Source organism: Alexandromys fortis, unplaced genomic scaffold (genome assembly GCF_014885135.2).
Source record: "Alexandromys fortis isolate MF-2015 unplaced genomic scaffold, M_Fortis_MF-2015_v1.1 scaffold_26, whole genome shotgun sequence".
In the NCBI taxonomy this organism is placed as follows: Eukaryota; Metazoa; Chordata; class Mammalia; order Rodentia; family Cricetidae; genus Alexandromys; species Alexandromys fortis.
Window position 1 is genome coordinate 6,521,381 of NW_026067894.1, and position 26,302 is coordinate 6,547,682.

At 46.6% G+C, this 26,302-nt stretch overlaps 1 protein-coding gene and 1 pseudogene across 1 annotated transcript in view; one reads left to right on the plus strand and one right to left on the minus strand.

Moving 5' to 3' along the window:
- Nucleotides 1–1,705: 1,705 nt before the first annotated feature.
- Nucleotides 1,706–26,302, plus strand: part of Clic4 (chloride intracellular channel 4) — a 56,609-nt gene continuing 32,012 nt past the window's right edge. The window contains exon 1 of the mRNA XM_050153939.1: nt 1,706–1,978. Coding sequence (XP_050009896.1) covers nt 1,907–1,978 — 72 coding nt within the window. The 5' untranslated portion in view covers nt 1,706–1,906. The remainder of the gene's footprint in view (nt 1,979–26,302) is intronic.
- Nucleotides 13,612–14,705, minus strand: LOC126510034 (reactive oxygen species modulator 1-like; annotated as a pseudogene).

Consider the following 26,302-nt stretch of genomic DNA (forward strand, 5'->3'; position numbering starts at 1 on the left):
GAGAAAGAAACCCTGTCTCAAAGAACAAGCAAACAAAAAACACTGTTATTGCTGGCTGCTATGCTAGCACTAGGGAGGAGGAGGTTAATTCTGCACTCAGGAGGCAGAGGCAGAGGCAGGAGGATCTCTGTAAGTACAAGACCAGCCACATTTACAGAGTGAGTTCTAGGACAGCCAGGGCTGTTACCCAGAGAAAACCTGTCTTGAAAAACAAAACAAAACAAAAGATTGTATGTGTGTCATGGCACTCACTCATGTAGAAGTCAGGGAATAAATTTATTGAGCTGGTTTTTTCCTTCTGCCTTTAGGTGGGTTTCCCAACATCAGATCCAGGCTATAAGTCTTGCAAAGCGAGTATTTTTACTTGTTGGATCAACTTACTGTCCTTATTCTATATTTCTGGTTTTTTTTTTTGGAGGGGGGGGCGACAGTCTTGTAATATATCCAAACTGTCCTCAAACCCTCCACCCTCCTGCCTGAGCCTAGCCATGCACGTGTCCCTAAATCAGGCCAAGGAGGTTTAGGACATTTAAGTTCACTGTCAAACTGTGAACAGTTGCACTTCAGAGAGTCGCTGGAGCTAATTGTTGGGGCACAGCATGCCTTTCAGAGAACCTAGTAACTGGCATTGGATTGAATGAGGATAAAGTGGCAGGATGCATCGTATTTTCACACATTCCAATTTGTAGAAGCTTTCTGATCCACACCAGGCCGTATCCCGCCCCCACCCCCAATCTGGCCTTTCTAATCAACTCACTCAACACCCCAACCTGGGAGGTACACAGAATGACTAGATCAAGGAAAGCCAGAAGACATATTTTCCTGAGGTGGCATTCACCCCAGGCAATCAATCCACAGCCGACCACGTGTCTCTCTGGTCTCTGACCTCAGGGTCTAGAGTACTCTGGCCCCTGCGCGCTGAGGGCGTCACTCAGGTGGCTCTAAGGCGCAGAACACTAAAGTTCTCCAGGTGAACTAAGGAAAGGAATCGGTGTAGGCGGTGCAAAGAGAGTGGATAGCGATTTAGGAGTCTGGCGCTGCCTCAGGCACCGGGGCTGTAGTGGAGCGGGATCCTGTCCCATCGTTTCCGTCTAACTCGGAGCCGGGGACACAGCACGGCTTTACATGAGTTTTTGAGTATCTTAACATCTAATAGAGCAGCATCCCGAGAGGATGTCCGCAGTCAGAAGAAGAAAAAAAGTACTTAAGGACATGAAAACTTTCGCAAAAGTTTTCCAGGAAAAGGCGGCCGCACCTAACTGAAGGAGCCGGGGAAGCCGCCGCCCCGGGAACGGGCGGGGATGACGACGAGTCCGGCGGCGGCAGCGGGGGAGAGGGCGCGAGGCGGGACGCCGCATGAGGTCACCTGGCACCCAACCAGCAGCAGCTGCGGAGGACGCGGCCGCGCCGCGGAGGGAGGCGGTGTCAGGCTCCGGCTCCGGGGACCTTACCCTCCCGCCCCCTGAGGGGGCGTGGCTCATGGCCCCGCCCATCCGCGCTGCCTAGCCTAGGCCACGCCCTGCGGTCCTCCGGGCTCCCCAGCGGTCCGTCGGGGAAGCCAAACCGCTCTCCCCCGCCTTCCTCGCCCAAGGCCACGCCCCTCAAGGCCTGTCCCGCCCACTCCCCCCGCAGAGTCCGAGGCGCCGGGCCGCTGCCCCGCCCACACCACGCCCAGCGGGTCCCGCCCAGCGGTTTGAAGTAGCTGGGACCGCAACCCCCTCCGAGTCGCGCGCGAGGCGTGAGGCGGTGCTGAGGACCTGTGGCCGCGGGCGGGCAGCTTGACGTCGGGACTGTCCAGCGAGCGAGCGAGCGAGCGAGCGAGCGCGGCGGGAGCCCGCAGCCACAGCAGCCCCAGAGCCACAGCCAACAGCCGCAGTCCGCGGAGCCCAGCCCAGCCCAGCCGGCCATGGCGCTGTCGATGCCCCTGAACGGGTTGAAGGAGGAGGACAAAGAGCCCCTCATCGAGCTCTTCGTCAAGGTGAGCGCTCGCAGTCCCGGGGTGGCCCGTGTCCCCTCCCTCGCCCCGAGGCGCTCCCACGCGGCGTCCCCGCGGCCCGAGGCAGAGCCGTGCCTCCCGCGCCCCTTCCCATTGTCTCGGCCCCGCGCCTTCCCGCCACGCAGCGCAGCGGGACCTAGGCGGAACCCGCGGGTGAGCGGGCGGGCGGGCGGGCGGGCGGGCGCGCGCGGCGATCGAGAGCCGACTCCGCAGGGCCGGACGCCTCCGCTGCGCCGCGTGGGTCCTGTCACCCTCCTCGCCCTGTCCAAGCCCCACCCCGCCTCGGACCGCCCGGCTGATCGCTCACCCAACTTACTCCAGCGCTGGCGCTCCGCCGGTGTGAAACTGAAACTTTAATTTCGATGCAATGTTAAATAAAATACCGGGGAAAACCGGGAGCGGGGCTGGGTGGCGCACGCCTTAAACCCAGCAACAGGGAAGGCGGAGCCAAGAAGAGTGGGCTTTCAGAGCCAGACTTGGCTACTTACCGAGCTCAGGGCAAGCCTGGGATACGTGGGATCCCTCAACTCTGTCCTCCTCCCCCTCGGGGAAAGGGGAGATCCCCCCCTCGCCCCTTAAAGCGGACGTGGTGATTAAGCTATGACCCAGCAGCTGAGGTTTAAGGAGTGCCTCGAGTTCGAGTCCAGCCAGGGATACTAATGGGAGACTATGATACCTCCCCAAAACCCCAGACAACAGAAAAAAAAAAAAGAGGAAAGAAAAGCAAAAACGAAAAGAAGGGTGGATGCCCCAGGGCTTCCGGAGAAGACGGAGATTCCCGACTTGGGTTTTCCTGTCCGGTATTTTACCACCATCTGGTTTTCTTGTTTCTCAAGCGCGGCGCGGCGCGGTTCCACATGATGCAACCTTTTGGCTGCTCGCGTTGGTGTTGCCACCTCGGCTAGCGCTTTTGATTCGAAAGAAATATTGATTGCCAGAAAGAATTCCTAGCTCCCTCGGGCTTTCAAAGGTTCATTCCTCTCGCCCCCTTCAGTTTTTAAATCCTGGAACTGCCTAATTCGACTGTATCCGCGCCCCTCCCTTTTGGAGAGAAAAGTTAGAAACGTCTGTCTTCCTCGGCTTTCCTGAACAGCCTTTGAAACCCTGAGATTCGGTCAGCCACTAGATAGCCAGGCTTATGCCGAACCAGGCAACACATTAGAAATTCAGCAGGGATCCAGTGCGAGTCTGCCCCTCTTAGTTTTAATTTGAAAGAGCGGAAATTATTGAAGGATGGGTTCCAGAGATGGAAGGCAGAAACCTGCAGGGTGGTAACAATGCCTGTCTTGCTAGTTTTCTTTTGGTTGCCAGTTTTAGAAACGGTGTTGGTCTAGAGCAGTTGTTCTCAATCTGTGGGTCGCGACCCCCGCTGTCCAACGTCGGAAAACACGTATTTACGTTACATTTCAGAACAGTAGCAAAATTACAGTTATGAAGTAGCGACGAAAATACCTTTATGGCTGGGAGTCGCCACAGTATGAGGAACTGTAATAAAGTGTTGCAGCCTTAGGAAGGTTGAGAACCACTGGTCTAGAGACATGAAAGCGAAAGGCATAGGACTCCCCAAATCTTTGGCTCTGTGACTGGAGGCGACAGACATGATTTAACTTTGAGGCGTGTAGGAAGGAATCTGAAGTAAGAGAAAAGGGAAGAGGGGAGTGGGAAACAGCATAGAGAAGGGAAAAGGCTAGACCAGAGATCCTCCATAACGAAGTTTCCGTTTCTTATCTGCCCTCTCTTTTTCTGAGGTGGAATCTTATCTGTATCCTAGGCTGTCCTAGAACTCAAGTAGTCTAGGCTGCCTCAGCTTGCTGGGATTACAGCTATGAAACATCATACCCAGCAGGAAGGAGTTTTGATAAACTAAACCTCCAAAGTGTATGTGTTCATCTGAAGAAAAGTGCTTATTGGTAAAACCTGAATTCAGCTCAGAATTATAAACAACCCCAGCAACTCCCCCCCCCACACCTTTTTTTTTTATTTTTATTATTTTTTTTGAGACACGGTTTCTCTGTGTCATACTTCTGGCTGTCCTGGAGCTTATTCTATAGACCAGGCTGACCTCAGACTCACAGAGATCTGCTGACTCTGCCTCCCCCCAGTGCTGGGATTAAAGGTGTGCACCATCATTACCCTGCCTATGTTCTGGAGGTCTTAGGCAATATAATACCACAAGAAAAATGTTTAGGGGCTGGAGAGATGGCTCAGAGGTTAAGGACACTGACTGTTCTTCCAGAGGTCCTGAGTTCAATTCCCAGCAACCACATGGTGGCTCACAACCATCTAAAATGAGATCTGGTGCCCTCTTCTGGCATGCAGGCATACATGGAGGCAGAACACTGTATTGTATATGTAATAAATAAAATCTTTAAAAAAAAAAAAAGAAAAATGTTTAAAAATTAGGAAGGGATTGGAGATGTAGCTCAGTGATAGAACACTTGTCCTAGCATGGGCAAGGCCCTGTGTGCAGTTTTCATCAACACACACACACACACACACACACACACACACACACACACACATCCTTAGGAAGGACATCCTTAGGAAGGATGCCCGATGTCCTGCTCACTACTGATTTAGTACTTCCCTGAGGAGATGGGTGGGGTGCACGTTCCCAGACTTGAGTCACTTGTGTGCCCCTTCCCAGTGTTCCGCAGTTGTGGCGTGAACCATTGACTTCACAGGTCTCTCTGGGCTTGGAAGTCAAAGGTCGGTCTTAGACTTCTTTGCTCACTGACAGGGCTATCCTGGGCAATTTGTTTTCTCCCAAGCTTCATGTTTTTCATCTGTGAAATGGCTTTTACTCTTCTATGCTTACTAAATATAGGCCAATTTTGTGCTGATACAGACCTGGTTAGTTGTTTGGAAGGAGGAAAAAAGGGAAAAAGTACACTGTGGTAAAGGGTGCTGATGTCTTCTCAACCTGTGTGAGAGAAGGCAGTTGGGGAAATTCTCTTAAAAATACGGTTGTTTTGAAAGCAGCGAGGAGCAGACACTGGTTGTCTGCGGTGGTAGCTAAACTGCATTCTACTCAGCCAGCTATCCTGAATTTATAGCAGATGACTTCTTTTTTTGGACATAGACTCTCCCAGCCTGGCCTGAGTTCGCAGCCTGGCTTGAGTTAGCGCTGGAGCGCACACTGGCTTCAAACTCCCAGCAGGCTGCCTCAGCCGCGCACAGCACTCCGTTGTTTAGGCGTGAGTCACCACTATGTGACTGAAAGCTTTTTGTGTTAATAAAAACTGCGTTTTCCGGGTGGTGGTGGTGCACACCTTCGATCCCAACGTCAGGAGGCAGAGGCAGGTGGACTTCAGTGAGTTCGAGGCCACCCTGGTCTACAGAGTGAGTTCCAGGAAAGCAAGGACTGTTATACAGAGAAACCCTGTCTCAGAAAACAAAAATATGGCAAACGTGTCTGTGTATGGATTAGCACACGTATGGAGACCACTGGGCAGTTTATAAGAGTTCATTCTAATCCTCCTCCTACCTTGTGGGTTCTGGAGCTTGAACTCAGGTTGCCAGGCTTGTGCAGGTTGCCCACTGAGTGGTTTGCCTGGACTATATATTGTTCAGAGTGTCTAGCTGTTAAGTTACTCAGTGCTGGAAAGGAGACTGCTTCTTTCCCCTTCCAGGGCACTTAAAAAAACACAAGTTTAAATGTCATTCTTATCTTCAGGTGTATGTAAATGTCCGTGTGTGGGTGTATGTACATGTTTGTAGGGGCCCTCAGAAGAGGGTGTCAGATCCCCCCCCCCCCCAGCTGGAGTTACACAGGTGGTTGTGAGCTGTCAACAGGGATGCTGGGATTGAACTCCAGTCCTCTGAAGGAGCCGTGAGTGAGTGTTCTTAACCACTGAGCCCTCTCCAGATGATATGTTGGTGTTAACATATGTCTTGTCCTTTGAAATTGGAAACAACTTTATTTTTCTCCCCGACCCCATTTTTGTTTCTTGGCCTTTCTTGTTTTGGACAGATTTTTCCTTTGTATACAGCTGTCCTTGAGCTCCCTATGCAGCCAGTCTGACTTCTAACTTGCAGCAGCTCTGCCTTAGCTTCCTGAGTGCTGACATTACAGGCATGCAGTACCCTACTCTCCTTGAAAACTTATTTCTTAGATCCTGATGTTCTGAGTCATGAGCCTTGATCCTTTGTCCTTCTTTGCCTAGCCTCTGCTTGCCAATACCATGTGATTTTTATCTACTTAACTGTTTTTCCTTCATAATTTAGTACTTCTGATCTTTTCACGTATCTGTCATTATTTTCCACCAATATTTCTTTTTGGCTATATTCATAATTAGGGTCCGAGATTTCTGTCCAGGGAAAGGTAAATATTAACTCAGGAACCACAAATGAAAGGAGTAGAGAAATGGTTACTGACCTGCATACCTAGTGTCTTATGCTTTTTGCTTATTTATATTTATTTGAGACAGGGACTTACTATGAGCGCCAGTCTGTAGGAAGACTGTTCATCCTGGCTGCCCAGCTCCCTTAGATCCGAAATAATCACACAGAAACTGTATTAATTAAATCACTGCTTGGCCTATTAGCTCTAGCTTCTTATTGACTAACTCTTACATCTTAATTTAACCCATCTCCATTAATCTGTGAATCACTACGAAGTCATGGCCTACCAGCAAAGTTTCAGCACGGTCTACCTCTGGCAGTGGCTTCATGGCGTCTCTCTCTGACTCTGCCTTCCTCCTCCCAGCATTCAGTTCCATCTTACCCACCTACCTAAGTTCTGCCCTATCAACAGGCCAAGGCAGTTTCTTTATTCATTAATGGTAATCCCGGCACACAGAGGGCACTCCCACATCACAGTCCAGGATACCCTTGAATTTGTGGTGGTTTTCTTGCCTCAACCTCCTGAGTACCGAGGTTACAAGCAGGAGGAAAGTAATCAGGAGTTTGGATTTTTGTTTTGTTTGTAAAAGCCCAACTTATCTTGACACTACTGTTTTCCCCTCTCGCTGGTTGCATCTGTATGAAGTGATGCATTTCTGAGCCCCAATGCAGCACGCCTCTGCCGTGGGGGTCCCCACAGCCCACATTGGGCACCAGATGTTACTGGAAAGTGGAGTGAGGATGCTAGTCAAAGAATCCCAAGCTAACTCCAAAAGATTTTAATTATATTTCTTTATTATAAGGGGCAAACTCACGGAACAGGAACGAGAAGTCCAACCTCAGATGTGTAATGCGGGGAACCAGAGATAGAGCCATGGGCTGGCAGCTGGTGGTTTTTCTCTAGGTACCCAAAAGGTACCACGCCCTAGCCTGGTCCAGCCTCTTAAAGGTTATTGGCTGAAGGAGGCTCCCCGTCACCTTCCTAGTTCCATTCTGGAAGGAAGGTGTGGATGGATCCTGCTGCCATCTGAGTGGGAGTTTGTTTCCTTTCAAGGGCAGACTTCAACACTTTCCAACAACAGATGAAATACATTTCTACAGTAAGTGGTGCCGAGATGGAACAGCTGAGCTCAGATTCATTGTGAAGACAGTGTTCCCTTTTCTAACTGGTCCGTTCATCCCAGGCTTCTGGAGAGGAACACAAGGACTTGGAAATTGTGCAAACTGTGAGGTCAATGGAAACTCTGTCCTTGTTACCTTTTTACCAAGGCTGTGTCTGTGGACCTAAAGCAGACTACTTTTGGCAAATGCCAAGTGATGATTTTGGTTAAATATAAAATTTGAAAGGAACTCAGAATAAGAGAGAGGAGGTATTGAAGCCAAGGGGACTGAACACAGGGATGCCTAATGCCATAGTGACAGGCAAGGGGCAGTCAGGTTGTTCTGGAAGGATGCCCAAGGTGGGGGGGTGCTTAGAAGCCAGTAGAGGAATGGTGAGGGTGAGCAAGACTTCCCCTGCCCTCTTCCCCAGAACCGTGCCCCGTGTTTCCTGAGAAGGAAGGGAATGAGTGAGTCTCTGGGAAGTGAGTTAGGCGGGATGGGAAGTGTGATTAAGGCATGATGAGTTAAGATTTTTGATCAAGTAGAACAAAAAGCTTGGATAGACTTGCTCAGCCAAAGGCTGGTACAGAGAATGGGAGTGAGCTTCTGATGGAAAATGACATCTGGGTTGTGATTACAAACTACTGGAGTGTGACTTAACTGAGATCTACGTTTAGCTCAGGGCCTGCATTTGTGAAGGTCTTAGGAGCTTTTAGTTCTGTTGCCTTTGATGAGACTTGGCTCTCCAGACCTCAGTGGTCAGTCCCAAGTGTCACTGGGAAGAATATCAATTAGCTTTTTGTTTCACTTCAGTTTTGGTGGTAAGGGATGGAACTCAGGGCTTTGTATGCTAGGCAAACACACTACCGCTACCATGCCCCAGCCCTTTAAAATTTTAAATTAATCAATTTGAGGCATGATCCCAAAAAGTAGCCTTCGCTGACTTTGAATTCTCAATATAGACCAGGTTGGCCTTGAACTTGCAGACACCTCCCTTCCTCTGAGTGCTGAAATTAAAGGCAAGTGTCCTCACTCCTGGCTTCTTTTTAAAATACTTATTTTTGTATATGGGTGTTTTGCCTGTAGTATATTACTGTGTGTGTTCCTCATGTTCAAGGAGCTGAAGAGGCCGGTAGGTTTCTGGAACTGGAGCTACAGATGGTGGTGAGCTGCACTGTGGGTGCTGCTGGGAACTGAACTCAGGTCCTGTGCAAGGACAGCACGAGGACCTCCCTGAGTCCATTCCTAGCACTTAACCACTGAGCATCTCTGTAACTCCAGGTCTGAATCCCCCCCTTTTTTTTTTTTGTCTTTCAAGACATTTGTTTCTCTGTATAGCTTGTCCTGGAACTTGCTCTATAGACCAGGCTGGCCTCGAACTCAGAGATCTGCCTCCCTCAGCCTCCGGAGTTCTGGGATTAAAGGCGTGCACCACCATGCCTGGCTGCAATTAACATTATTTAATTTTTCCCTCATTGAAAATCTAAAACCATAATAATGTATTAGACTAATTATAAACTCATGAAAGTCACAGCCTAATGTAGATAAATAAGACTATATTCAAAATAAGAGCATTTAAATTTGAGTGTTGTTTGAACAATAGCAATATTGGAACTGGGGCCAGATATGGACCCCAGAGTACACCACAGAGTCTTATTTTCCTACTACTGGTGTTTTTTTTTGTTTCCTTTTTTTGAATTTAAAAGACAGCTCTAAACTAGAAGCCAAATAGTCTCCATGTTTTTGTTATTGGTGTATTTATGTGATGAAGTTATTTCCACCTTTATGGGTGAACTAATTCTTAGGAAGAACATTTAATTCTCATTGTAACAGAGCTATAAAACTGTCAATCACCTGGTGTAGCACAAACACTGAATTTTACCAGCTCCAAGCATGGCTGTTTTCTTGTGTGTGTGGGAGAAGAATAAAAAAATCGAACAAACACTGGAGATTCAAAACTGCACAGTTAGATGGAGCCCAGGGGAGGGACTTGTGAGGATTTGCCAGTGTTCTGTGTGTTCGAACTAAACCAGTTCCTTTGTTTTTGAAGGTAGGGACCAGGTGGTAGATTATTCAAGTGAGCAGTCATTAAAGCTAACGAGGAATCAAACTAGGTGTTTGTGCCATTTAGGAATGCTGGGAGAGTGGGCCTCTGAAATCTGACTACACACACTAATTGGGAAAAAAAAGAAGGTGGTTGTATAATAAATAAAAAAAAGAAAGAAAGAAAAGGTTGCAGCCGGAGGTGGTGGCACATCCCTTTAATCCCAGTACTTGGGAGGCAGAGGCGGGCCCATCTCGGTCATTTGAGGCCAGTCTGGTCTACAAAGTGAGTTCCAGGACGGTCTCCAAAGCTACAGAGAAACCCTTGTCTTGAAAAAAAAAATCCAAAAAATAAAAAACAAAAACAAAAGCAAAAACGTAAGCTTATGCTGGGTGTACCCTGTTGTATGGCTTGGCCAGAAGACAGTATGTTTTAGTGAATAAGGAAGTCCAAAATGTTGCCCTAAGGATGGTTAGTGCATTTTCAAGTGTCCATTAAGTCCAGTAAAGGTCTCCTCTCAATCTCCGGCCGTTGGTAAAACAGGTCTTACTTGTACCTCGCAGTTGGTAGGGCTCTTAATTGCAAATATGCCCTAGTCCTTTTCCAAAACTTGTACAAAAGAGTCCTCGAGAAGTTTTGTGTAATGTTTAGTCTTCCTATGAGAGCAGCAGACCTAACACGTATTAAGCCTGCCCTGGAACTTGCTCTGTAGATCAGGCTGGCCTTGAACTCACAGAGATCCGCCTGCCTCTGCTTTCTGAATGCTGGGATTAAAGGTGTACACCACCTGGCTATTTAGGCTTTATAAAAGAAACCTAGATGGTGCCCAAATCTGGCTTCCTATAAACATGTGCCCTGTCTGGTTGTTCTAGAAGGAAGGAAAAGGGTTGTTGTTGTTGTTGTTTGTTTAAGATGAACTCTTTGTACATCCCTTGTGTTTTTGACCTTACTGTGTAGATCAAGGTGACCTCCAACTCAGAGACCCAGTTACCTCTGCTTCCGCTGGGATTAAAGGAATGCAGAACCACACCTACCTTCTGAAAGCAAGGTTTTACATTTGTGAAACCAACCAACCGAGCTATCAAAGGGCACTGCTAATTCTAGAATTGTTCAAATAGGTGTTGATTGAATGGTCTTAAGGTAGGAGCTCCTTTTGTGCTCTTTGGAGAAATCTGTGTAGCAGGCTTTCTTAGGCCTCCAGCTCCCAAAGCATGGCACAGAGATTTATTATTAATTATGAATGCTTGGTCTAGTTATAACTTAATTTAACCTGTTTCTCTTCATCTGTTTTGCTTGGGGTTTTTTACCTTTCTTTCATTCTGAATGTCTTACTTTCCTGCATCCTCTGTGTCTTATCTGGCTGGGCACTGGCAGGCTGGCCCCTAGTGGACTGGCTGATGGCTGGCTGGCTCCCCTTTTCTCTCTGCCCTCCAGCCCATCCTTTCTCACTACTGCCTAGCTATTGGCTGTTCAGCTTTTTATTAGACCAATCAGATGCCTTAGGCAGGCAAGGTAAAAACAGCAGCACAGCTTTACATAGTTAAACAAATGTAACATAAACAAATACAACACACCTTTACATACTTAAACAAATGCAGGATAAACAAATACAACACACCTTTACATAATTAAACCAGTGCAACCCATCTTTACATAGTTACAGTTATTCTGCAACAGAAATGGAACACGTCTTTACATGGTTAAACAAATATTCTGTTCCACAATAAATCTGTTGTAAAAATTGAAGCTGTTTTTCAGAATTAACTTCTCCCTTCTGTGTGTGTGTGGACTGGGAGGTGGTGAGATAGATAGCCTTTGCCTAGGAGCTGCTGAGTCCCTGTAACTACTGAAGCAAGGAGCAGTTGCGATGGTAAACACAGGTCTTCTCTCATCAAGGAGCTGCAGTGTAGCTGGATGGTGGGTAGGTGAGCCATGGTTGACAGCAGGCAGATGCTCAGCACCATCTTCTTACTGCCGTATACGGTGAAGCTGAGACAGGAGCATTATCACACATTTCAGGCTAACTTGGAATATACAGTGTAAGATTCTCAAAAAAATAAAAAAAATATAAGTAAATAAAAATGAGCTGGGTGTGGTGATACAAACCTATAGCTCCAGCACTCGGGAGGCTGAAACACAAGGTCTCTTAGTTCAAGGCCAAAGATCCCACACTCAAAAAAACAAGACCAAACAGAATAAAATCTAACCCTGGCAGTTAGGAGGTGGAGGCAGGAAGATTAGAAGTTCAGGTTCCTGGATGGTCCTGGGACATGATCTAAGTAAGGCAGGCTAGGCTACTTGAGCCTGTCTCAAAAAGTAAACAAACATTCTGAAAAAAAAAAAATGCAAAATCTGTTGAATTAAGAGCTGCAGAATGATTTTCTTTTCTTTTTCTTTATGATTTTTCAAGATTGGGTTTTTCTTTTTCTTTTTCTTTTTCTTTTTTTTTTTTTCTATCGTTTTTCGAAACAGGGTTTCTCTGTAGCTTTAGAGCCTGTCCTGGCACTAACTCTTCTAGACAAGGCTGGCCTAGAATTCCCAGAGATCCGCCTGCCCCTGCCTCCCAAGTGCTGGGATTAAAGGCGTGCGCCACCGCCTGGCCAGAATGAGTAGAATATTTAAGCAAAGAAGTATGGGGCTGCTTAACACCAGTCTCTAGAACATAAAGTACATACATTTGCAGCCACGGTGGGAGGTAAGGGTTGCTGTGAGCCAGTGATTCTCAGCTTGGGCTTGTCGAATGACCCTTTCACAGGGTTGACTAAGACCATCAGAAAACAGATGTTTACATTACAATTCATAGCAGTAGCAAAATTACAGTTGAAGTGGCAATGAAAATAATTTTATAGTTGGGGTCAGCAAAACATAAGGAACTGTATTAAAGGATTGCAGCATTAGGAAAGTTGAGAGCCCCTGCTATAAGCAATGTTTTTTGAAAATCCAACCAAGATGTGTTCCTCTGACTTATTCCCTCAGTGCAGAAACCATTTGTTGCTCTCTAAGTAAAAAACTAACTTGAAATCCATGGCTTGTCATTCAGGCCTACAACCGTCATAATCCAGACTGGTGAATGGACATAGGGATATCCTGCTTCCTGGGCCTTTAACCCAGCTAGTTGGAGTGCTTCTGTCTCTTATTCCATATGGACTATGTATGCTGCCTGCCTGAAGCAGCCTTGTACCATTCCCATTTGTTAAACTCTAGGTGGTTCCATAAATCTGTTTAAATGTCTATCAATTCTTCAGGATTACTTTCCTGTTACCTCTCTGTGGAAAGCCCTTTTTTTTTTATGTTTTTGCGCGCACATGTCTTTGCCGTAATAAAGGAAGGTCAGTGTAGGTAGGACCCCCTGTCAGTTCATCCTCGTATCCGCTGCAGTATTTAGTAGATTGCTTGCCTCCTAATAGGCATTCAGTAAATCTTACTGAATGAGTAAATGCACTTAGGCATAGTTGGTAGCTCTGCTGCTGCTGAAAGCTGGCTGGAAATACCCTTTAGAATGTGCAGCCCTCTGGAAAAGGACTGCATCTAGCTGTTGTGTTGGCGGACAGGTGACAGAAAATAAAGGGTGGCCTGGCGGATGTTGCAGGTTATGTCATTAAAACACTGGTGATTTAGTGGTGGGATTTTGCCTGGTTAGCTGTCAAGTCTATTTCTCGGAAGCCTTCCACTCATTTTTCCTGTGTTTCCTGTCCTTGGTTTGAGGAGATATCAGCTTATAGAGATAGTCTCATTTGACTCCAGCTCCAGCTTTAGGATAGCATGGTACTGCTTATAGTTAATGCTGAGTTTTAGTAAATCTTTGAAGTCCAAAGCAGTAAAGTAAAAATTGTCTTTTAGAAGCCGGAGAGATGGCTTGACAGTTAGGAGTACTTGTGGCTCTTGCAGAGGACCCAGTTTGGTTTCCACAACTGCCTGAAACTTTTTCTTTCTTTCTTTCTTTCTTTCTTTCTTTCTTTCTTTCTTTCTTTCTTTCTTTCTTTCTTTCTTTCCTTCCTTCCTTCCTTCCTTCCTTCCTTCCTTCCTTCCTTCCTTCCTTCCTTCCTTCTAGATTTAAAAACTTTATTATTGTACAAGGGTCTAAATGAATGTGAAAGTATAGGCACAGCAGGCGGCACCACCCTGTTTAGCATTGTGTGCCCATTCTGGTGGTCATGTATGTACCGAAGGTTCCCCCATGTGCATCATGGTTTTCCCACTGCCACCCATTAGTTCCCAACCTCAGAGACAGAAGGTGCCCAACAATACCCGGGCCCCTATGACAAGGCCCACCTTCACACTGTTGAAGCAGCTAGCCTGGGACTGCCCGTAGGGACCCACGCCACTGGCATAACTCTGAATTTCAGAGCGTCTGATGTTCTCCTGGCCCCTGGGTACCAGGCACACATATAATGCACATGAAAAGGCAAAAACATCTCATACACATAAAGAATAAACACCCATGCCCTTAATCCCGATATTTGAGAGGCAGATGCAGGCAGATATCTTTCAGGCCAGCCTGGTCTACAGAGTGAGGTTAGTCTCACCACCCCTACCTTGGTGGGGGGGAAGGTCGGAACAACAAAAAACACAAAACTTTTTATTTAAGAGAATTTAAAATTTTCTCTTTGTTTCAGGTACCTAACTAGGTGTCATTCTCCCCCAGCACCCCCCAACACATTAGGGACTGAATTTTGAGACAGGGTCTATAGCCAAAGCTAGCCTTGAACTCATATAGTCAACAGTAGCCTCAAATACATGGTAAACTGCTCCTGTTTTCTGGTTGCTGGGACTAAAGATGTGTGCCACCACTCCTGGCTCTAGGTAAGGCTTTCTGTGTATGGGTTTCTTGTTTGTTTTGCTTTTTGTTGATTTGAAATAGGGTCTTATTCCGCAGCCCAGTTAGGCTTTGAAAGATAGCATTCATATGGCAAACTTGAGGAGCCTTTCCTTCCCTAATGCTGGATAAGGGCAATCTTTCCCAAAATAAAACGAAATTTGAGCTTCAGTCAAATCAGCCATCAAGATTTAACTCGGTTTCCCCCATGCTGCTGTGTCTTCTGTCATCTCATAGACTCTGTGCTGTTGCTTCTCTTCCTTGGTTTTGGCAACTATCACTTTAAATATATTTTTCTAGGTAGGCTGTGATGCTGGGGTATCACGATAATTGCCAAAACCTGTTGCTTTGTCTTGTTTCAGATGACGTCCCGAGCAAATTTAGTACTTACCAATGAAGCGCATTGTGTTTCATGTCCTCTTTTCATTGCAGATTTTTTGTAAATTCAGAGGAACAAATTAGTGCCAGTTTAAGCAATTTTTATTAAACTAGCCTTTACTTAAGTGCCGCTGGAGGCCAGGAGCTGCTCCAGGCCCAGGGGAAACAAAGCAGATGCTCTCTGAGCTCCTGTGGCCAGAGGAGCTGAAGTGTCGGAAGGAAGTCCAGAGTCCCAGAAAGCTCCTGCCTCGAGAGCCATTGTAACTCCCTGGCTGGAAGGCTTTTTCCACTTGCAGAAGCTTGGTATTGGTGTGTCTAGAGTTGATGCTTAGTCTCAGTGACTTGTTTTTATGTTGCTTTTCCTAAGTGCAGGGTAAAAGAAATGCATAGACGAGCGTTCCATACTTAATTGAGCTGATACAGACCTTCCTGGAGTGCAGTGTAACTGTATTGTGGATTAACTCCTTGGGTTATTATTCCACAAAATGTTTGCTCAACTGTGCTGGCTTCCCCCACCCCTCTTTGCACACAGTTTATTACAGAGGCGGCTAGTGAGGAAAGAAACAATAAAAAGATCACATGACTGGGGAAATGCATGCGCTTATTAAACTCACAAGAATACTCATACGAGAAGCCAGATAGATAGGTTGAAAGGGTGAAGCAAATGCTGGGTTGGGAATGTTGTTCAGTGATGAAGTTTTTGCCATGAGACTCTGGGTTCAATCTCCAGTACTAGAAAACAAACCGACAGATCCACATAAAACAAATGAAAAAAAGGAAAAGTCAGTGCCTTAGCTCATATTTGTTTTGCTTTAGTATCTCAAAGTGGTTCTTAGGATATAAGTTAGCGCTCTCTCTCTCTCTTTTTCTCCCTCCCCCCCCCTCGGTGAGACAGTTTCTCAGTGTAGTCCACACTAACCTTGAGCCCACAGTCTTCCTGCCTCAGCCTCTAAGTGCTAAGATGTATTTGAGATCTGAGATCCCCAAGTTAGAGTCAGAGGGGACTGTCGCTCAAGAATTGCTTGTGCTTTCTATGTTGGCGCTAGAATGTTGGTCCATTGAGCTGGTGCAGGCAATCAGAATTCATACTTCAGTTATATTTCATAGAGAGTTAAGTTTGGTGCTTTGCTGTTCGTCAGAGTGTACTAGACAAGAGTGGGTACTGGGGAGTTGGGGAGATGGCTCAGTAGGAAAGTGCCTGTCGTGCTAATGTGAGGACTTGAGTTCGGATCCCAAGGACCCATCAAGACAGACTCAGTAGCGTGTGCCTGTTATCTCAGTGTTCCTGGGAGACAGACATACATGAGAATCCCTGGATTCTCATGACACGAGAAGTGATAACAAGAGACCCACAACCAGGCTTGTCTTCTGGTCCCTGCACACATGATGTGGAACATATACCCACCCACACACTTTATTTTTAAAAACTGGATGCCGGAGCTATGCAGCCATCTTAGATCCTGGCTCCTCGCCTCCCTTGGTGTCTCCACTGAGGTAGCAGAACCTGACTCTTGGGCTTTGGTAAGATTAAAATCATTAATAAGGAAAACGCTTGGAGTATGATCCCCAGCAGGCCACTCGCTTCCTCCTCCTCTGCTGCCTCTGGGGTGCAGTCAGGACCGCACTGGCCCGTGATTAGTTATGTGTGCAGTATGTGTACTTTCAGCCTCTGGGATGCCACTAAGATCTGCTTGCCTGGCTTCGAAAGTAGGTGGAGGACTCCTTTCTAAATCAGAAGTGAAGAGCTAGTTTGAAAAAGCCCCAGGATCAGAGTGGGACTCTTCAGAGTTAACAGGAGCTCACTGCCGTGCGGGTATTCACTAGGTGACTGACAGCAAGCTCCCTTAGTCCTTCTGCCTCAGCTCTAGGACTCTAGCTAAAACATTAGGAAGAGTGTTTTTCTCTTCCTCCTCTTCCAAAGTGAAATTTCAAGAGGTCAGGAGTCAGTCTGTGCCACTGGATATAGTGGTTCTCTAGAGGGCCTTAGAATTAATGACTTGGTTTCCTGTGCTTCCAAATTCCATGCTTTTTTATTTTTATTGTATGCAATTAAGTTGGTTATATAGTAATTGGTATTAAATAATGCCTGCTTATTTTTTTTTTTTTTGGTTGTTTTTTGTTTTTCAAAACAGAGTTTCTCTGTAGCTTTGGATTCTGTCCTGGAACTAGCTTTTGTAGTCCAGGCTGTCCTCGAGCTCACAGAGATCCACCTCCCGAGTGCTGGGATTAAATACCCTGATTTACAGGCTTTCTGTTTGGATTTTTCATCTCTAGCTCACCTGGAACTCGGGCATCCTATCTGGCTTCTGCCTCCTGAGTACGGGGAGTAAAGGCGTGTGCTGTTGGCTGGCTAGTGGTTTGTAAGGGGTAAGGGCGGAATTGCAGGCTCTAGTCTGTTCATTCCCAGTTTCCTCCTTATACCACGCTGGGTGGTAATAAAGCTGAAGACACGAGTGTGCGACTGTAATTAGTAGGTGACTCAAGGATCATAAAGTGACTTTATCTTTTATCTTATTATAATGTTATAAACTTTTGAAAGTACTCAATTTACTCCCACACAGGGCACAGCAAACTGATAAAAGCCTAGATATTAATGCCGGGATAATAGACAGCACTGAGTGCTGATTGTGTGCCAGGCACGGTATGCCAGCCTTTTAGATGTGCTAGCCAAGTTAATTCGCACATAGACTCGGGAGTAGGCATGTCAATTCTGTGTCGTATGTGCGCTTCAGAAAGGGCCAGTAAACAGCAGGGCTGGGAGCCACACCACAGCCTTTGAGAGTTCTGTCTGAATCTTTCTTTGTAGTGCTAACTAACTCTTGAACCCTGGGCCTCACACACTACGGAGTGACAGCCTAGCACCCCTTGATAAAGTTTAGAAGGAAATGCAGGGTTTCCATGGCTCCACTTGTGTCTGGACCTGGTTGGTCAGTCCCTTTAGAAGCGCCGTAGAGGAGCCTCCTTGAACACTGTGGGTTTGGATTTCAGCATTGTTTTCCAGCTTCAAAATGTCAAGCCAGGCCAAGTTTAATAAGCTACATCCAAATTTGTTAATGTTTTTTCTCAAGTCATTTCTCTTTCCTTTCTTTTCTTTTTCAAAACTCCCCCCTCAGAGGAGCCCACCCTTTGCATTGTTGACAGAAGAAAAGCAAGGAAGTTTCTTTTTGTGGAGAGAGGAAATGGCTCCGGTCAGGACTTCATCCATATTAGGTATAAACTAAATATAGCTGTGTGATCCAGGGGTGAGGTCACACTTACACAGTTTCCTAAGCGGGGCTAATGAGGCCAGTGCTTTTCAATCTGCCTTCCCGGCTTTTTGGCTCCCTGAGAAGGCTACTACATGGATTGGTCCTGCGGTCTCTGTACACCTCTGCTCCTTCAAGGACACCATTTCTAAGGGATCTTAGAGTAAACCTGACCTTGTCATTGTCTCATCACCCCGCCCCCCTTTCAAGCTGGCTTTATAAAGTCTAAGCCTTTCTCAAAGATATTTTTGTTTGGGCTGGACTCATGTAAGAAACATGTTCTATGTAATTTTTTGTTGTTGAATATTTTCATTGGTTAGATCCCAATGTGGTTGAGTGGCAGTAAGATTTGTTCTGATTGGCTGCTTATTGGGATAAATCTGGTTTTGGCCAGAGCATATACTGTTCTCAGATGAGGGCTCTTGAAGCTCCCCAAGACATTTTTTTTTTTTTTTTTTTACTCAAAGTAAATGTGTTGAACGCTTGAGGCCCTTCCTAGAGCCCTCTCAAGTGTGCCTAGCACCCATGCCCACGAGAATGCGCCTGCTTCTACGGGAAGCTTGTATTTGCTTATGGGTTGTCTTCAGTTCTTTGAGACAGAGGCTCTCTATGTAACAGCCCTGACAGTCCTGGAACTCGCTTTGTAGACCAGGCTGGCCTTGAACTCCCAGAGATCAACCTGCCTCTGTCTCCAGAGTGCTGGAATTCTTTAAAAAAATTTTTTTGAGAGGAGATCTTATTTTAACCCAGGCTGGTTATTAGAGTCCAGGCTAGCCCCAAAAGTCTTGTCTAAGCCTTCCGAATGCTAGGATTTATAGCTGTGAGAAGCCACCACAGCCATAAAGGGCACAACTTTAAAGAGTTTTTAAAATTTATTTATTTAGACAGAGTTTGACTCTAGCTCTGGCTGAGCTGAAATTTGCAGAGATCTCCGGCCTTGGCCACCCAGATGCTGGAGTCACAAGCATGTGCCAAGATGCCTGGCTGCTCATGGCATTTTATGAGGAATAGCTTGGAGCAGAACCAACACTTAACAGATTTTAAGGGTCTTAGGGAGTCAGTTTATGAAACCAAGCATCTGTTGAGGTCGCTCTGTACCCGTCCTTGGCCTCCATGCTGCCTTAGCAGAACTAGTCCCCTCTCTCTGGTCCAGCTAGTACCCATTCTGCCATTGATCTGAATCATTTCTCAGCTTCTTTGTTCCTGGCTGATGTGAATTCCAGGAGTTCAGGATAGAGGGTGTATTGGTTAATCTTCACTCGGCCTTAGCCAGGAGGTCATGAAGTTGTGTGGCGGTCAGTCTTCATTGTCAGCTGGCTGGATTCACCCCAGGGAGTTTTCAAGGGCATTTCTAGAGGGGTGTAACTGAGGACTGAAGAGCTGCCCCAGGTGTGGGTGCCCCCCTCGTGCTGGGATAAAAAGGGGGAAGGAGAAAACGAGCTGTGTACCGGCATCCACTTATGTGCTTCCTGGCGGAGGGTGCAGAGTGGCCGGATGCGCTTCCTGCAGCGCCTTCCCTTCCCTGATAGACTGGTCTCTCTCACTGGGGCCAGACGAGCTCTTCCTGAAGCTGTTCTCAGCTATGTTCCCATAATAATGAGAAAAGTGAGCCTTTCTGGTCTCATATAACTCCCACCTATCACAGCTGGGTAAATGGAAATATAGGAGACAATCTATTAACTCAGTAAATATTTGTTAGAATCCTGGGGCAAACTTTTATTATGCATATTACAGGAATAAAAGCATGCAAAGAATATTATGTCTGGTGTGGTGTTCCATATTGCATCATGGCGGTCACCACAGATAAAAGTCTATTTGGTCTTTAAGCTTACAGCATGCAATTTGGGTTTGGCCAGGAGCTTATTCTATGGCCACTGGTCTCGACTTAATAACAGGTTAGTGAGAAGTGTTAAAGTCTTAAAGGCATGGAACTGGCAAGCCAGGCTTAACTCATGCATGCATGGTGACAGGTCTCTGCTATTGTCTGTAAAGTGGTTGCTGTTTAGTCTAGTCCAGGTTTTTTATATGCCAAGGCTGTAGTCTTGGGCTTGAGTGAAGACCCAGACAGAAAGTTAAAGCCTGGCAGGGGTGTGCGTGCATGTGCACATGCGTGTGTGTGTGCATGCATGTGTGTACATACACAGAGGGGTCATGAGGGTGTTGTCTTTTGGGACAGGGTTTCACTACACTCGCTTCTGTAGAATTGTCCTTTCACCTCCCTGAGTGTGCCACAGGACACACGTACCCTATCCTCCCTCCCTCCTCCCACCCTCTCTCTCTTTCACAGGTGCACACACACATACATACACACATACCCTCTCTTTCTCTCAATAAAATAAAATGAAGTCTTACAGGCTGGGCCCGCACCTGTGATGCCAGCCCCCCAGAGGCTGAATTAGGGGTATCCTAAAGCTGGGTTGATATACGGTGACTCTCAGGTATGTCACAGTGAAAGCTCTACTCCCAAGAACAGTGTGTGGTGGTGAAAGCCCATAATCCCAGTTCTTTAGCAGCTAAAGTTTTGAGTTTGAGGATGAGGTGACAGCCCTGGCCTCTGCAGGCAGCTGCATCACACCCCACAAAGGCACAAACACAGGAATAAAAAGAAGAGCAGGGTCTGGAGTGAACCGCCATGTTCGGCTCGCCTGGATGTCTGCTGGTCTGTCCGGCTCATATCTTCAGTCTGTGGTTGTGGTGACATGGCATGACAAAAGTTTCCTAGGGGCTCTTCTGTGTAGACTGCCACCCTCCAGCACAATGGGCACTGCCCACGGCTGACGCTTGTACCTGAACCATGTTCAATGAGAATTGACATGTACCTTACTCATAAAATATGCACCGGACTTTGAAGACTTGAAGAATGTAATGTTTTATATTCTTTGTTTCTTTTGTTTTCAAGACAAGTTTTCTCTGTATAGTCCTGGCTGTCCTGGACCTCTCTTTATAGACCAGGCTGACTTCACCCTCACAGAGATTGCTCCTGCCTCTGTCTCCCGAGTGCTGGGATTAAAGGTGTGCACCACCACCGCTTAGCTTGTTTATTTAAAGTTTTATTTTTATTTATGTGGATGTGTCTGTGTAAATGTGTACCGTGTGTGTGCAGGGTTTGGAGGCCAGCTGGAATTACAGGCATTTATGAGCGGCCTAACGTTAGCGTAAAGTCGGGTCTGTTGGAAGAGCAGCAAGAGCCAGTTCTTCAGCCATTGATTTAGTTTTTTGTGACTGGGTCTCACTATGAATCTTATGCGGGCCTCAAACATGCTATCCTTCTGCCTCAGCCTCCTGAATGCTGGGAGTTAGAGGGATGTGCTGACCCTTGCTATTCCTAACAGTTTTTTCCTTTTCCTCTTTCTTTTTCCTGGGGACATGGTCTAACCCTTAGCCCAGGCTGTCTGGAACTAGCAGCAGTTCTCGGCGTCAGCCTCTGAGTGCAGGTATCACAACTGTTTCCTTTTCCTCCCTCCTGAGACCTGGTCTCTTGCTGACCTTGTATTCCTGATACTCCTGCTCCCTCACTCTCCAGGGCTGGACCTCCAGGTGTGTGCCGCCCTGCCCACCTTAAAAATAGGTCTCATCGAAGCATTTGGGGAAGGAGATGGGATGACTTTCAGTCGAGGTTTCAAAGTGATGTAATTTCTGCTGAAGAAGCAGCAGCCACTCTTCTCCTGGACAGTGAGTACGCTAGGCAGAGCCATAGTTCTCATCGGTCCTGCTCTGCTCAGGTGTCATTTTTAAAAAGGATTCTGGCAGAGACAGTCAGGTTTGATTTTAGTACAGATTAGAGCCTTTTCCTGTTCAGCAAGTGCTTCAAGCGGGAACCCGGCGTCCTGGGACGCTCTCAGCTGGGGCTAATTCTCTCCAGTTGATGCACTCAGTATTTTAAAATTCAAGTTCTGTTATAGTTAAGCAATTTAATATTTGTGTAGCACTTATAAACATTTGGTGCCTTTATTTTTCTTTTTCTTTCCTTTCAAGACAGAGTTTCTCTTTATAGCATCTCTGACCATCCTGGAACTCACTTTGTAGACCAGGCTGGCCTCGAACTCAGAGATCTGCCGGCCTCTGCCTCCGAAGTGTTGGGATTAAAGACATATCTCACCCTGACCAGGTTGCATTTTCTTAAATGTGAAAAAGAAAAGAAAAACCTTCTCATTCCGACCTCCGTCTCTCCCGAGGTGTGTGCTGAGGTTGGGAGTTGTTTGGGTTTGCAGATTCTCCAGGGGAATAGACCCCTCCGTGTCTGGAAGGCCTGGACACTGTACTGCTGCAGGCTCTAGCTCTCTGCCTCCCTCCCCAGGCTTTTCTCTACCCGGGTGTTTAACCCGAACTTCTGAAGGCCCTTGAGCACAGGCTTGTACTCTCCTGGTTTAGTTTGACCACACTTTCTTTCTATCGCCTTTGCCTCTAAGCAGTCCTGCCATCTTGGCTCTGTCTGTCAGCAGTTCCAGGCCTGCAGCTCCATTTTCTCTTTCGGTAGCTTCTTATTGCCTCAAATGGAAATTGATCTTTGGCCTCGGGGTCCCTATCAATTCCTTTCATTCCTTTCTTCAGTGCTGACCTATTATCCTGTGCTGGGATCTCACCTGCTCTTCTTCCTCCTGCCACGCCCATCAATTCAGAACTGCCCTTCTTTGCAACGTAATCTTACTGATCACCTTCTAATGTCCACTGTATTCTTAGGAATTTCCATCTATCTCTCATTGGATAGCTGTAATAATTTGTAGTGCATGTTCTTCCCCATTTTATGGAGAAAAAACCTTGAGAACCAGAGAGGTAAATAAGTCTCCAGTATCATACAAGTACTTAAGTAGAAGCACCAGTGTGCTTCAAACCAGGTGTTCTGTGCTTGTTAGAGTCACTGATGTCAATGCTCTTCATAGGCTGGGCCTTTACTCCCAGAATTTGGGGAAGCAGATGTAGGCGGATCTCTGAGTTGGACACTGAGACCAGTCTGATTTACAGAGCGAGTTCTTGGACAGCCAGGGCTGCATAGAGAAACCCTTTCTTGAGAGAGAGAGAGAGAGAGAGAGAGAGAGAGAGAGAGAGAGAGAGAGCGCGAGCGCGCACTTGGTAAATATTTTCAAACAAACCAATAAATTATTTCTTCTTTGAGCATAAAAATCTACCTTTAGATGTATTGAGTTAAATAAAGGCAGGTGTGAGGCCATGTTGGCTACACAGTGAGTTCCAGAGCTGTGTAGTTATGACCTTGCTTTAAGAAAAAAAAAAAGGTGGTGCGCGCCTTTAATCCCATCACTGGGGAGCAGAGGGAGGCTGATCCCTCTGAGTTCAAGGCCAGCCTGGTCTACAAGAGCTAGTGCCAGGGCAGGCTTGATAGCTACAGTGAAACCCTGTCTCAAAAAACTTAAAAGAAAAAAAATAGATAAAAACTACCTTTTAATGTGGTTTCGGATGTCTTTTGTGGCCTGGCCTTGTGATAATGGAAACTGCGTTTTCCTTAGTCTGGGTGATGCCTGTGTGGCCTGTAAGCGGCTTATCTGAAGCAGGACCCAGTCCTTTCTCTGCGTGCTGGGCTACTCTTAGGCATTTAGTGGTGTTGGAATATTTATCTCTAGTACCTGTTTCCTCAGAGGTCAGGTCTGTTCTTTCCCTGTTTGCCTGCGCAGTGCTTGGGAGGCGAGGGTGTGTGCAGCGCTGAGAAACCAAGCACAGGCTGTTCTGTACAATGTCCTGCTCACAGACCTGGGAGGGCCAGTGCTACCCAGCTCACTCCCTGCGTAGTCTAGGCGGCAGCCTGTGGCGCACCCAGGTCTGATGCTGCTTCCTTCATACTGTGCTGCCCCATTGGTGGTAGTGGGAATGGAATCCCCTGAGCTGACCCCAGCCTCCAGCTAGTCTAAACTAGACACAAATGACAATGTTGATTTAGCTGCTTCTGATCTGACCAACAACATCCGAGTGAGTTCAGTGTGGCTTCAGCAGTCAAGGAGATACATGGATGAAAGTGCAGTAGAATGTGGCTCCATGGCAGCAGGCACATCAGATGCCAGCTGCTCCTTCCTGACTCACCGCTCTGTCTTCTGGTATTGATTTCAACGGCAGGATGCTATCAGTTCTGCTACAACAGTCACATCCAAGGAGTCTGTCCTAGAATCTTTTGGGCTTGTCTGTCTGCCTGACTGCCTGCGTGCATGCATGCGTGTGTGTCTGTGTCTGTGTGTCTGTGTATGTATGAAAGATTCTGGAAATTGAACTCCAGGCCTTTTGCGTGTGAGGAAAGCGTTTTGCCACTGGGCTCTGTCCCAGCTCTTATTCATGTGATCCTCCTGATTCTATTTCCCAAGTACAGGAGTTATCAGGTGTGTGACATCATTCATACCCAGTGTGTGCTGTGCTGAGGGTCTCGTGCATGCTAGGCAAGCCATCTACAAACACCCCAGGCTCCTGAATTAAATTTTTTTTGATAAAATTATGTCAGGAAAAAGTAACACTTTTTCTATGGCACTGACCTAAAGCACATTCAAGTTATAAGCTTTGACTGTTAGCCAGTCCTGAAGGCTACTAAGTGGTGCAGTATTTATGGCAGGTGAAGTCCCATGGGAAGTCAGAAAAACAGTGCGGCAGATAGAGTCAAGCACGGGCCATAGGCACGCAGACGGAGAGAGTGACAGCGCACACCACTGACTTGGGGTCACAGGGGGTCCTGACTGCTAAGGAAAGGGTTTAGGCTTGCTCTGGCCCATCGGTCTGGAAGGGTGGAGAGCCTCAATCATGGCCCTAGAGCTACGAAATCAGGTGCCACATTTTTACAAGATCTCATGATATGCTGCAACAGAGCTTGAGATGATTGGTTTGGGCTGGAGTAACCTAGAAGTTTCTTAGAGGTGGGATTTGGGGCTTGACCTGAAGGGCCAGTATGATAGCAAAGTTCATCGCAGACAGAGGACACCATGATTTTGGTTGTATCACACAGTCCAGGATGGAAGGGATGAGGTGTAGTGGGATCACAGCAGGGACCTCATCTAAGTGAGGAGGCCAGACCCCCCAGCTTTACAGATGTGTGTGCACCGTGTGTGTGTGTGTGTGTGTGTGTGTGTGTGTGTGTGTGTGTGTCTAGCTATGTGGCTGGGACCTTTTCTTTTAAAAAAAGAACCATCAGCCACAGTTGGTAGCTGAGTCAGAATTTGGTCATTTACCAAGGAAACAGACAACATTTTGAGAGTCTAGACGGTGAAGCGTCTTCCCCAACTGTACAGGTGTAACCAGGGGTAGCTGTGACCACAGGCAGCTGTAACCATGGGCAGCTGTGGTGAAGAGGATGCTTTAGACTTGCACTTAGCAGGCATTTAGCTAACATAGTTCTCACATGATTAGGGAGTGGACAAACATTTGTACATTTGTATGTGTATTCGTGTGCACATGTGTGCATGTAAAGACCAGAGGTTAGCCTTGGCTGCTGTTGGCAGACTGCCTATCATTTTATTTAGCATTTTTATTTGATGTATATAGATGTTTTGTCTGCATATATGTCTGTGCATCTTTCATGTACCTGGTACCTGCTGAGGCCAGAAGAGGGTGTCAGGTCTCTGGAACCAGAATTACAGGTAGATGTGGGTGCTGGGAATTGACCCTGGGTTCTCTGGAAGAGCAGCAAGAGCTCTTAATCACTGGGCCATATCTCTATCCTAGCCCACATGCTTCTGGAAAATAAGTAGGTGACCCCACTTCCACCCACTTTGAATCTATTAATTTTTATACCTGTGTATATTTGTATGCACATGTGCATGCAGTTAATGGAAGAGGCCAGAAGTTGTTGAATCTTCTGGGACTGGAGTTTACAGTGGGTGCTGGGAACTGAACTCAGTTCCTCTGCCAGAGCAGGAAGTGCTCCTAACAGCTAAGCTGTCTCTCAAGACCCTACCCCTGCTCGGTTATTTATTTATTTATTTATTTATTTATTTATTTATTTATTTATTTATTTAACAGACTAAGCCATCACCTTCACCCCTCCCTGTTTTGGGGGGGGGGGATGTGTCAGGTAGCACAGGATGGCTCTTCTTTAACTGCCTTTATGGCCGAAGATGACTTTCAACTTCTGATCCTCTTGCTTCTCTCTCCTGACAGTTAGGATTAGAGGCCAGACAGACATGTGCTATTTATGCCCAGTTTTTGAAATTTAGTTTTAAATGGTTGAGCACTAGGGTGTGCTTGTTTGTCTCATCACCAAGAAAAAAGAGGTTTAAAAAAAATTTTACTCACTGAGATCCTTTTGTCTATCTCCCAAATCCCAAGACTAAAGACTAGCACCACTGTGCCTGGCTGGTTCTTGAATTCAGTGTCAGGGTGGTTTTTTGAGACTATAAACTGGCTTGGATTAATTAAATTTGGGAATGTTCTAGTTTAAGGTGAGATAGGAG